The following is a 12,452-nucleotide window of genomic DNA, read 5'->3' as shown; positions in this document are numbered from 1 at the left end:
TGGTCAGGACGTGACACTGTAGGCCTTTCAGCTTTTATCGAGAGGTCACACAAGACAAAATGGAGGATGAGAAACTTAGAAAAATGAAATCCAATCTACACTATAGGCCCAGGGCCCAATCCCAAGCACTTTGTCTTACCTCGATCCAACATCTTGTGCACAGGGTCTGAAAACTTTGGATAGGTGAAACAAGACAGCATCAGACCTTTCTGCCCTGAACCAAAGTTAAAGGAAACTTAAACGATTCTTCCATGTTGAGTAGGGATGTAGGCCTCTGTGATGAAGGCCTTGCTATGCCCTCAATTAAAAGCAGGTCGTGTCTATCTATAACTAAAGATGGAGGAGGGGTGGATCAAGGACGCGCCACTCTCAGGGATGAATGACAACCAGAATGTGGGAAACTTATTAAGGAAGAGCAATGTCAATTATCTCCTGTGAGACCCAGGTAGGAGAGATGATAAATCCGATTCACATGCCGATGTGTAGTGGGCTGTTACTGTCTACCAGGGTAGAGAGTATTTGAGCTTAGACACAGCAACTATAAATGCACAAAGCAATGGGGTGCCGTATCTTGTAATACCTTTAGCATAACACAGTGAAAAATAGGTCAATCTACGATCAACATTATAAGGTACAGGGAGCTTTAACTATTACACATACAAGTGTTTCAATAATTGCAAACGGAATAATATCAAACTTTAATATGGACTTCAAGCAATAGAAACACTATTGTAAGCCAAGTGCACACATTCTTAGTTGATGCTATTTTCACAATAAGGCAAAAAGTTTTGACAACAGAGAAATCACAGAAACTCTCATGTCCAAGCTTTAGTAATAACAACATCAACAAATACTTATCATCTCAGCACTAAACAAGCTAAGAGCACAACTAAGAGGAAAGCACACAGAGCACTGTACCGAAAGTGGCGGGAGATGCTCCTATCCCTCCCCATGACTCTTCAGAGTACCAGGAAGTAGTGAAAAAGCTCTGAACGTGAAGGTAAGTAGGCGTCTCAACGTCCTTAACAAGAGTAATTAGTCCTCATGTGGTTTGAATAAAGAAAAGAACTCTCCAGGAGAAACAGTGGGGAGAAAGACAGGAGAAGAGGAAGAAGGTGAGCTTGCTGCAGGGTAGAAAGACAGGAGAAGAGGAAGAAGCTGAGCTTGCTGCAGGGTAGGAAGCCAGCCGCACAAAAAAGCTCTCTCTCTCAAAAATGTCAAAACCTCCAAAACATCCTCAGGACAGCGTCAGATGATACACCTCTCTTTGTTTCACTCTACTCCTCCTCCTCTCCCTTTTCCTTGACTACTGGGCCACCCAGGGGTGGTCATGGCAACCGCTCAATTCCAAAATGCTCATGTGTGTCCAAGGTGTCACCCAAAGTGAGAATGGAAGAGACTTAGTCGTCTAGTCTCTCAGAGGACTGAGGGAGGAACGGGTGAGTAGGGAGAGAGGAGAGAAGAGTCTCTTCTGAATTACAGAGGCAGGTCAGCACAGACTGTGAGATACACTGATGAGCAAATTACGTAATGGAATGGAGAGAAGGATTGAGGTCTATTAAATGAAGCAGAGAATCACACATCAATTGCAACAACAGTAGCCAACAGCACAGCGGTGGAATCCCCCCCAGAAAACCTACTCACAGGGGACTCTTTAAACACGATATACCAACTTTACCCACACTATTAGAGAGGACATGCAGCAATAAACGTCTCTGTAACTTTCCAGTTAATGAGACATATAAACAATAACATTGCAGGACATACTGCACTGTATGCTCTTCTCCAAAGCTGCATCGTTTGATATGTGTGACACTTGTCACCCATATGTTTTGCAGAACATTAAAGTGTTCCAGCACTTGCTAACCCATGAGTTGTTCGTCAGTTTAAGAAGTTCTGCTGGCGACTGCGCCAGAAATGGAAGAGAGAATTTATTAAAGGAAGTAGGCTGCTTAAAAATAGAACACATCCGTGGGGAGAGATGGGTAGATTGGCTGGGACAGAAGCACAAGCTGGCTGGTCAAGTTTAGAAGAAGCTGGAGAGGACAGTGACTTCACCTATGAATCCACAGGGCAAGTGCACACCAAGGCAGTGATAATCAAATAGAGAAAAGGAAAGATAATGAAAGAGAGAGAGAGAGAGAGAGAGAGAGAGATAATAAAGTCTGTGAAAACACCCAGTGACAGATCATCTGGGTCCACCCATTATAAACAGAGAGTTAATATTGATGAGAGGGACTGAGACAGTGGTGGAGGTGTGACGCACACACTGCTGTTCTCGCATGGTAATCTATGTAGGGAGGCAGTGGAGATGTAGCCTTGTACAAACCATCCTGATCTCGCGATCTCACATTCAGGTTCATTACACAGATACTATATGAATCCGTGTAGCGAAACCGAATGTGAGCTTGCAAGATTAGAATGGTTCGTACGAGGCTAGTGGAGATGCATATGTTAGTCAAATCTAGCTAATCACTGCCCAGCAAAGGTCAGAGGGATGAAAACAATAAAGTACAGCAAGCACCCTAGCTGGGTGCATACCTGGCTGACCAGGTGAAAATCGGTGATGAGGGCCGGGTCCAGAATGTCTTTCGCAGGGACCCAGCACCTCTCCTCCGGGCCATAACCCTCCCAATCAACCAAGTACTGGAAACCCCTGCCCCATGGTTGAACCCTCAGGAGGTGTCTCACAGTAAATGCTGTCTGGCCATCAATGACACGGGGGGGAGGGACAGGCCTGGAAACAGAATTGATCTTTTATTTTATTTTTATTTAACCTTTATTTAACCAGGTAAGTCAGTTAAGAACAAATTCTTATTTTCAATGACGGCCTAGGAACAGTGGGTTAACTGCCTGTTCAGGAGCAGAACGACAGATTTGTACCTTGTCAGCTCGGGGGTTTGAACTTGCAACCTTCCGGTTACTAGTCCAACACTCTAACCACTAGGCTACACTGCCACCCCAGAAAACAAAGGACTGGGAGACACAAGCTTAATCCTAGACACATGGAAGGTAGGGTGAATACGGAGGGTACGGGGTAACACAAGACGGACAGCAGTGGAACTCAGGATTCTGATAGGAAAAGGACCAATGAAACGGGGAGACAGCTTGTGGGACTCTACCCGAAGGGGCAGATCCCGAGTGGAAAGCCACAAACTCTGTGCAATGCAGTAGCGGGAAGCTGGGGTCCGGCGACGGTCCGCTTGTCAACAATACCTGGAGTTGGTCTTGAGAATAGCATCTGGGCCGAGGGCACGCTAACCTCCTGCTCTCTTCTCTTGGAATCCGGAGGACAGCCTGGCTGATGCCCCAATAAGGATGCAGAATGCCTTCCAAAACTCAGATGAGAATTGAGGACCTTGGTCGGAAACCATATCCACCGGGAGACCATGGATCCAGAAGACGTGATGCACCATGAGAAAACCGATCCACCACTGTCAGTATGACGGTGTTGCCATCAGACGGGGGAAGCCCAGTGACAAAGCCCAGAGAGATATGGGACCAGGGACGATGAGGGACTGGTAGTGGCTGAAGAAGGCCAGAAGGAGCTTGCCGTGGAGTCTTGTTCTTGGCGCACACCGTGCATGCGGTGACGAAGGCAGAGACGTCAGGAACCATTGTGGGCCACCAGAAACGTTGTCAAAGGAAGGCTAGAGTAGGGTGGGAACCAGGATGACAGGTTAGTCTGGAGGAATGAGCCCATTCTGAGTTAGGGACAAACAGCAGGTTGGCCGGGCCCCCTTCAGGTCCAGGCTGGGAACGTTGTGCCTTGCGAACCAGGGTCTCAATACCCCAATCCACTGTGGCTGCTAGGCATGAGGTAGGGAGAATGGTTTCAGTGACCGAGGGTGTGGCAGAGGAACTGTATAGGTGAGAGAGAGCGGCAGGCTTCACATTTTTGGATCCTGGGCGGTAGGAAATGGTGAAGTTGAATCTGGTAAACAACAGAGCCCACCGGGTCTGCTTAAAGGTAAGGCATTTGGCTGTACGGAGATAATCCCGATTTTTATGGTCGGTCCAGACCAAGAATGGCTGTTCTGCTCCTTCCAGCAAGTGCTTCCACTCTTCCAATCTTGACCACCAGGAGTTCTTGGTTGCCTACGTCGTAGTTCCTCTCTGCAGAATTGAGACGATGTGACAGGAAGGCACAGGGATGAAGCTTTTGGTCCTGTGCAGATCGCTGGGACAGGATGGCCCCCACTCCAACATCAGATGCATCCACCTCAACCACAAATTGAAGCGGCGGGTCCGGATGGATGAGGATGGGTGCTGTTGTGAACCGATGCTTCAGGTCCACAAAGGCTTTGTTGACAGCAGGAGACCATTTGAACGGTACTTTGGGAGAAGTGAGGGCCGAGAGGGGGGCCGCCAGGGTGCTGTAACCCCAAATGAAACGGCGGTAGAATCCTAGGAAATGTTGCAACTGCACCCTGGATGTAGGTGGAGGCCAATCCACCACTGCTTTCACCTTTCCAGGATCCATCTGGACATTACCCTCAGCAATGACATATCCCAGAAAAGTGATTGTAGAGCGGTGGAACACACACTTCTCGGCTTTCACGAACAGTTGGTTCTCCAGGAGGCGCTGAAGGACCTGCCTGACATGAAGAACAAGTTCATGGGCAGACCGGGAAAAAACAGGATGTCGTCAAGGTAGACGAACACAAAACAGTTGAGCATGTCCTAGAGCACAAGGACAGGTGAAACAGGTCAGGGTGTGACAAGCACACATTTTAGTTGTCAACTAAACAAAATCAATCATATTTTCTTGTCCCTTTTTAAGGTAAAAATACAATGTTATCTTCCATCTGTCTGGTTAACAACAACCAGTAAATCTTACAGAGTGCAGACAGAGTCACAAACACAGGAAAAGTAATGATTATATCATGACAAGACAGTGAACAAGACAATCTCTGCCCAGGTCTGTGTCTGCCCAGGTCTGTGTCTTCCCAGGTCTGTGTCTGCCCAGGTCTGTGTCTGCCCAGGTCTGTGCCTGCCCAGGTCTGTGTCTGCCCAGGTCTGTGTCTTCCCAGGTCTGTGTCTGCCCAGGTCTGTGTCTGCCCAGGTCTGTGTCTGCCCAGGTCTGTGTCTGCCCAGGTCTGTGTCTGCCCAGGTCTGTGTTGCCCAGGTCTGTGTCTGCCCAGGTCTGTGTCTGCCCAGGTCTGTGTCTGCCCAGGTCTGTGTCTGCCCAGGTCTGTGTCTGCCCAGGTCTGTGTCTGCCCATTACAGACTGGGTCACACCTAATGAATAAAGGGAGAATGGGCAATGAGAGTCAGTGGCGTCATTATTCCCTAACACTTAATGTTTTTGGTCCAGCCCAAAAATGTAAAAATATGTTTGTTTCATTTCAGTCTGATATGAGTCTCCATAACCACACATCACTTGCGTTATGCAGTGTAACATTTTGTAAGTTTTACTGGCAGATTGTAATTACAAAAATAAACAATACAATATACTGCGCTAGACAGTATCAGGCACTGCAAAAAGTACCTAGAGTGACACGGAGCCTGCAGTGATAGGTCAAAACATTGTTTACAAAAAATTTGCAGGTTAGGTGAAAAAGCCACTGAAATGACTATTAAAACATTTTTTACAACTAGGACAGGAAAAGAGAGGAGGGTAGACAAGACACAGTAACATAAAATACTAAGATACAGCAACAGAAGAGGGCAGACGACACAGAGAAAATGATGGGGAGCGGCAGAGGAGGGGTGAGCACACAGTGGACTGTATCACTTAACCACTCCTGGGTAGGGGGCAGTATTTTCACGGCCAGATGAAAAGCATACCCAGAGTAAACTGCCTGTTACTCAGGCCCAGAAGCTAGGATATGCATATAATTGGTAGATTTGGATAGAAAACACTGTAAAGTCTCTAGAACTGTTCAAATCATGTCTGTGAGTATAACAGAACTGATATGGCAGGCGTAACCCCAAGGACAAACCATCCCCACCCCAAAATAATTCAGCCTACCACTATTTTCAATGGCGTTCTCTTTTATTAGAAGGCGAAGTCCTCCCTGATTGCAGTTCCTATGGCTTCCACTAAATGTCAACAGTCTTTAGAAAGAGTTTCAGGCTGGTTTTTGGAAAAATGAGCCAGAAATGGTAGTTTTCTAGGTGGCTCCTATTTTGGCTGTAGTGTTTCCAAGCGCGTGGAAGAGAGTGCGTTCTTTGGTATTTTTCTCCGCTAAAGACAATAACGATTCTCCGTCTTAAATTTTATAATTTATTTACGTAGTAGGGTACCTAAGGTTTGACTATAAACTTTGTTTGACTTGATTGGAAAAGTTTATTAGCAATGTTTGGGATTTATTTTGTATGCATTTTGATGGAGGGAAACTGGGTGGAATATTGACTGAAGCGTGCCAGCTAAACTGAGTTTTTATGGATATAGAGAAGGACATTATCGAACAAAAGGACCATTTGTGATGTAACTGGGACCTTTTGGAGTGCCAACAGAAGAAGATCATCAAAGGTAAGGCAGTTATTATATCACTATTTCTGACTTTCGTGTCGCACCTGCCTGGTTGAAATGTTTTTCATGGTTTTGTGTGCGGGGCGCTGTTCTCAGATAATCGCATGGTGTGCTTTCGCCGTAAAGCTTTTTAAAATCTGACACAACAAAAATTTAAGCTTTATTTTGATGTATTACACTTGTGATTTTATGAAAGTTAAATATTTATAATTCTGTAGTTTGAATTTCGCGCTTTGAAATTTCACAGGATGTTGGCCAGGTGGTATGCTACCATCCCACCTGCCCATAAGAAGTTGAAGCTGCTCTATGGATTCTAATTACTGCACAGCATGCGTGCGTGCATGTGTGCGTGTGAGTGATAGAGATTGGGTACTGTGGGATTCTTTAATCAGTTTGGCTCATTGGACAGGCCAGAGTCTGTTTGAAGTTGTTGAGTGGTATGGAGGTTTTTGGCAATACGTTGTAGATGTATTTGGTCCAGAGAAGAGAGTAGAGAGTGTTCCAGAGTAGAGACACAGTAGATTTGTAATTGAGTACCGGCAGTGTCTGCTGTGGGAGGTGGGAAGGTGCAAGTTATCTGTTGCTGGACCCAAGGAAGAGTAGCTGCCTTGGCAGCAGCTAATGGGGATCCATAATAAATTAAATCTCTCAATGTTCTAATCTCTCAATGTTCATCTCAAAGTGCACCAAATTAATGCATTTGGCTGTTGAAATTCCTTTCTTTTTTTGGGCTGGGGGAGAACGCCTCCGGACATCCCTACTGGCTTTGGGCTAAGCCCCAAATCCTACAAAACGCCCCTGATGAGGGCAGAGAAGAGAGAAGTTTTTGGGAGTAAGATTCTACTGTGACACATACAAATGAGACCCAAACTACATTATCTTCTCCCATTATCACATCTGTCACATTATGTTACATTACCTCTTACCTCCCCTCCCACTGAGGGACTAAACTAAACTCTCTCCAGTCTCCAGTCAACACTGGTTATGGAATAATTATATGAGCCTTCTGTTTTTGGAGTGGAGGAGAGTGAGCTAGAAATATTCCTTGATGGTGAGAGAAACTCATCGTCACTGCACAAAATTTATAAGAAGCAGAAAGCAACAAACAACGCCCATTGAGAAACAAACAACGCCCAAGCCAAGACATTCATTTATTTTTACAATTGATAACATGTAAACTAGAAGCCCCACCGTTGGAAGCCTACAGTAGCTATCAACTAAGTATTAGTACCATTGCGTTCTGACAAAACAGTCCTGTCTACCAACCATCAATAGTACAGTTGTTGACAAATAGCAGCTATCTTCTAAACTCCAAACTCTATGACATTTCACCATCACAACTGGCCTCAGGGCATTATCAAGTACAGGAAGATGAGAGGAACACAAAACTAATCAAACTGGCCAAAGGCTTCGTCAAACAAACCAAAATCCAACCCACACTATAAAAATAAATATATGTTTTATTGTCACATACACTAGACAGATGCAGCGAAATGTGTTTAACAGGGTCACTAATAATAGTACAGCGCCCCTGGATCAAATTAGCATGAAGTGCCTTGCTCAAGGGCACGTAGACAGATTTTTCACCTTGTCGGCTCAGGTTTTCGAACCAGCAACCGGCCCAATGCTCTAACCGCTAGGCTACCTGCCACCCCTCTACTGTATCTTATGGTGTACACAACACCTCCATAACTGTCTATTTCACAACACCTGCCCAAATCACAGTACTGACATCACTCAGATCACTAGGCGGCAGTACTCACCTGAAGCATGTCATCATCAGCAGCATCGCTTTCTGAAGGGTTCATAAATCCAAACCAGAGGAAGGAAGTGTGTGTGTGTGTATGTGTGTGTGTGTGTGTGTGTGTGTGTGTGTGTGTGTGTGTGTGTGTGTGTGTGTGTGTGTGTGTGTGTGTGTGTGTGTGTGTGTGTGTGTGTGTGTGTGTATGTGTGTGTGTGTGTCCAAAGCCTGTCACTGCAGTGTGCAGATGCAGCAGATGTGAGAGTGACTGCGTGTGCATCTCTCTACCACCAACAGCAAAGTGTCTGCAGAGAAGCTTAGAGCTGGATAGGGACTGAAAAAACGATCATAATCAACAATGAGATGCAAAAAATGTGTGTGTGTGTGTATAAGTCTCTCAGACACACAGAAAGTGCCTGCGCACACAAAAGTGTTTATTTTCTACTTCGCTATCAATGCTGAGAAGAAAGAAACGAAAGAAACGTGATATTCCCTGGGGACTTGACAGTTTTCCTCTGTTCCGGAGGGATAAATGGGTTGCGTCCCCAAATGCCATCCTATTACCTACATAGTGCACTAGTTTAGAGAAGAGCCTGGTCAAAAGTAGTGCACCTTATAGGGAACAGGGCGCCATTTGGGATGTTACCATGGAGTATGCAAACCAAACTGACATCTCCAGCCTGAGGAGGATTTCAGACAGGCAGTCCTCACCACGAGACAGCCCACTGGTGACATCTGATCAAAGTCATTGAGCTTCACCACATAACTGATTCTGTTCCTGCCACCATTCTGAGGAAAAAGTATGAGGAAAGCAGTTTTTCTATGAAATATTGATTGTTACGCAATTAAATTGCTCCTGTTCCTCCAATGCAGACCTATTGTTGTTGAAGACTAGAGTATCGATTAATACCTCAGCCAGGGCCTGTATTCATAAAGCATCTCTGAGTAGGAGTTCTGATCTAGAATCAGGTCCCCCCCTGTCCATATAATTATATTCAACATGATCTAAAAGGCTAAACTAATCCTATATCAGCACACTTACTGGTCCTGGTCCTGGTCGATTAAACACACTAAGGTCTACGCTACTCGTCTGTGTAGTAGAACACTAAAACACAAAGGGTATTGGTAGACCACTTGAATATGATTAATTACAATGAACATTCAAAGCTCCCCTGTGGGTAAAATCAATTGTTCTGATCCAATGCACAGTAAGTCATCCAGGTGAGCTGAACTGAACCAATCAATCTAAATGGGCGAGATGAATTTTGGATTTGCTCAAAGGGTTCCGTTTTCCAGGACTGCTCCATATGTTCTCACAATAGTATGAAAACATACAAATACAAATGTGCAACTCAATCAGGTTCCATTCAATTCAATACAACGGTATTAGTCCCCTTGAGGGCAATTCGGAATACTACACCATGTGATGAAACTAAGATTTTACCATAGATCATCAACATTATATACAGTATGTATATGGACATCATAGCATTTCACATGTCTGAGCCTTCCCCGTGAGCAACCTTGATGAAAAATATCCAATATCAAAGCACTAATCATACCACACACATACAAACACAAACTGTATCTTCAAACTCAGGTCTGGCACCAAGGCCTACAAGATTTAGTTGAGGTTTAGAGTTTAGTGTTTGGTTCCAAATACAATGCTTTGACTTTTAGGAATATTGTGGGCTAACCTATTCCTTGCCATCCACTCTGAAACTAACTGCAGCTGTTTGTTGAGTGTTGCAGTCATTTCAGTCACTGTAGTAGCTGACGTGTATTGTGTTGAGTCATCCTCATACATAGACAGTCTGGCTTTACTCAAAAATGTAGATTCTTCAAAGTAGCAATATTTTGCCTTTATGGCAGCTTTGCACACTCTTGGCATTCTCTCAACCAGCTTCATGAGGTAGTTACCTGGAATGTATTTCAATTAACAGGTGTGTCTTGTTAAAAGTTCATTTGTGAAATGTATTTCCTTCTTAATGAGTTTGAGCCAATTAGTTGTGTTGTGACAAGGTAGGGGAGGTATACAGAAAAAATCCCTATTTGGTAAAAGATCAAGTCCATATTTTGGCAAGAACAGTCAAATAAGCAAAAAGAAATGACAGCCCATCATTATTTTAAGACATGAAGATCAGTCAATGAGGAACATTTCAAGAACTTTGAAAGTCTCTTCAAGTGCATTCGCAAAAACCATCAAACGCTATGATGAAAATGGCTCTCATGAGGACCGCCACAGTGAACGGAAGACCCAGAATTAACTCTGCTGCAGAGGATAAGTTCATTAGAGTTACCAGCCTCAGAAATTGCAGCCCAAATAAATGATTCACAGAGTTCAAGTAACAGACAAATCTCAACATCAACTGTTCAGAGAAGAATCTGGCCTTCATGGTCGAATTGCTGCAACAACAAAAAAAAAACTACTAAAGGACACCAATAAGAAGAAGAGACTTGTTTGGGCCGAGAATCACGAGCAATGGACATTAGACCGGTGGAAATCTGTCCTTTGGTCTGATGAGCCCAAATTTGAGATTTTTGGTTCCAACCACCGTGTCTTCATGAGACGCAGAGTAGGTGAACGGATGATCTTCGCATGTGTGGTTCCCACCGTGAAGCATGGAGGAGGTGTGATGGTGCTTTGCTGGTGACACTGTCTGTGATTTATTTAGAATTCAAGGCACACTTAACCAGCATGGCTACCACAGCATTCTGCAGCGATAGGCCATCTCATCTGGTTTGCGCTTAGTGGGACTATCATTTGTTTTTCAATAGTGCAATGACCCAAAACACACCACCAGGCTGTGTAAGGGCTCCAAGAAGGAGAGTGATTGAGTGCTGCATCAGATGACCTGGCTTCCACAATTACCAGACCTCAACCCAATTGAGATGGTTTGGGATGAGTTGTACCGCAGAGTGAAGGAAAAGCAGCCAACAAGGGCTCAGCATATGTTGGAACTCCTTCAAGACTGTTGGAAAAGCATTCCAGGTAAAGCTGGTTGAGAGAAAGCCAAAAGGATGCAAAGTTGTCATCAAGGGAAAGGGTGGCTACTTTGAAGAATATAAAATATATTTTGATTTGTTAAACACTTTATTGGTTACTACATGATTCCATATGTGTTATTTCATAGTTTTGAATGAGTTGGTGTGTCCAAACTTTTGACTGGTACATTTAAAAATATATATTTTACCCCCTAACCCTACCACCCCTTCCCTAATTTAAGTAAACGAATGAACAACACTTAGGCTTCTACTTCCAGCTCATATAGTACATACTATATACATTTTACAGACACAGTATATTTTACATTAGTTATCTTTTGTTTGTTTTTATTCCCATCCTTCAGCTACCCTCAACCCTTCCATCTCTGAACAGAATCCAATTTGGATCTATTTGACATATATTATATTCTATTTGCCATATATTTTTCAACTGTGCTGTGTTGTTTCACAAAAAGTTTTGAACCTATATACATTTCAAGGACATCCCCGTGAATGATAGCATGTTATAATCAGCTGATTGGTACCTGACGCTGTCAATCAGCTGCTGATGGTCCTCATTGATTAAGATGTCTGGGAGGGCTTCAGCTAGGTTCTCCACGTTCCGCTCGGCTGCGTACTGCTTCAGAACACCAAACAGCTGTTCCTTTATGTCTGGCTCATCACCAAGCACCTCCTCGACCTGCAAGAAGAAGATAAACACAACTTCCTGTTGACTTCTGTGGGCTTCTGAGTGTGGAGACCTCCACGGATGGAGACACAGACAGAGACAGAGTTGGAGACGGAAACAGACACAGAGGTGGAGACAGATGCAGAGACAGAAGACAAAGATGCAGGCACACACCCATGCCACCCACACACCTTCTTGTTAAACTCCAGGGCCTTGTGTGCACGGTCCTGCCTGATACTATCCCCGCTCAGTGACACCTCCCTCATACTGTGGCTGAGGCGCTTGATCCTCCGTCTCATACTGAGCACGCCCAGACGCAGTGGGCGTCCCTGTGCCACCTTGATCATGGCCGCCGCCGTTTCGTGATGCTTGACGGGGATCCCGTTGACCTCCATGACGTAGTCGCCGGCCCGGAGGCCGCTGCGGCCCGCCGGGGAGTTGGGCAGGCAGTCATCCACCAAGAGGGGGCAGTCTCCCACGATGGTGAAGCCGAAACGGCCGTCGGGGCCTGGGTTGATGTCCATCTAGGGAAGGGGAAGCAACAGTCAGATTAGAATTAG

General features: G+C 44.9%; 1 protein-coding gene across 2 annotated transcripts in view; it reads right to left on the bottom strand.

The window, feature by feature from the left end:
- The window catches only part of grid2ipa (glutamate receptor, ionotropic, delta 2 (Grid2) interacting protein, a), a 66,148-nt gene that overhangs the window by 49,950 nt on the left and 3,746 nt on the right, over positions 1-12,452 (bottom strand). Inside the window, exons 4-5 of one of the 2 annotated variants that reach the window (XM_064986994.1) lie at positions 12,084-12,416; positions 11,750-11,904 (exon numbers count right to left, since the gene is read on the bottom strand). In XM_064986994.1, coding sequence (XP_064843066.1) covers positions 11,750-11,904; positions 12,084-12,416 — 488 coding nt within the window. Of the gene's footprint in view, positions 1-11,749; positions 11,905-12,083; positions 12,417-12,452 lie in introns of those variants that run through there. The other variant, XM_064986993.1, reaches the window with a different exon arrangement.

The sequence above is a fragment of the Oncorhynchus masou genome, chromosome 14 (genome assembly GCF_036934945.1).
Source record: "Oncorhynchus masou masou isolate Uvic2021 chromosome 14, UVic_Omas_1.1, whole genome shotgun sequence".
Classification (NCBI taxonomy): Eukaryota; Metazoa; Chordata; class Actinopteri; order Salmoniformes; family Salmonidae; genus Oncorhynchus; species Oncorhynchus masou.
Note: the sequence above shows the minus strand (reverse complement) of the source record. Positions and strands in the feature narration are given on the sequence as shown.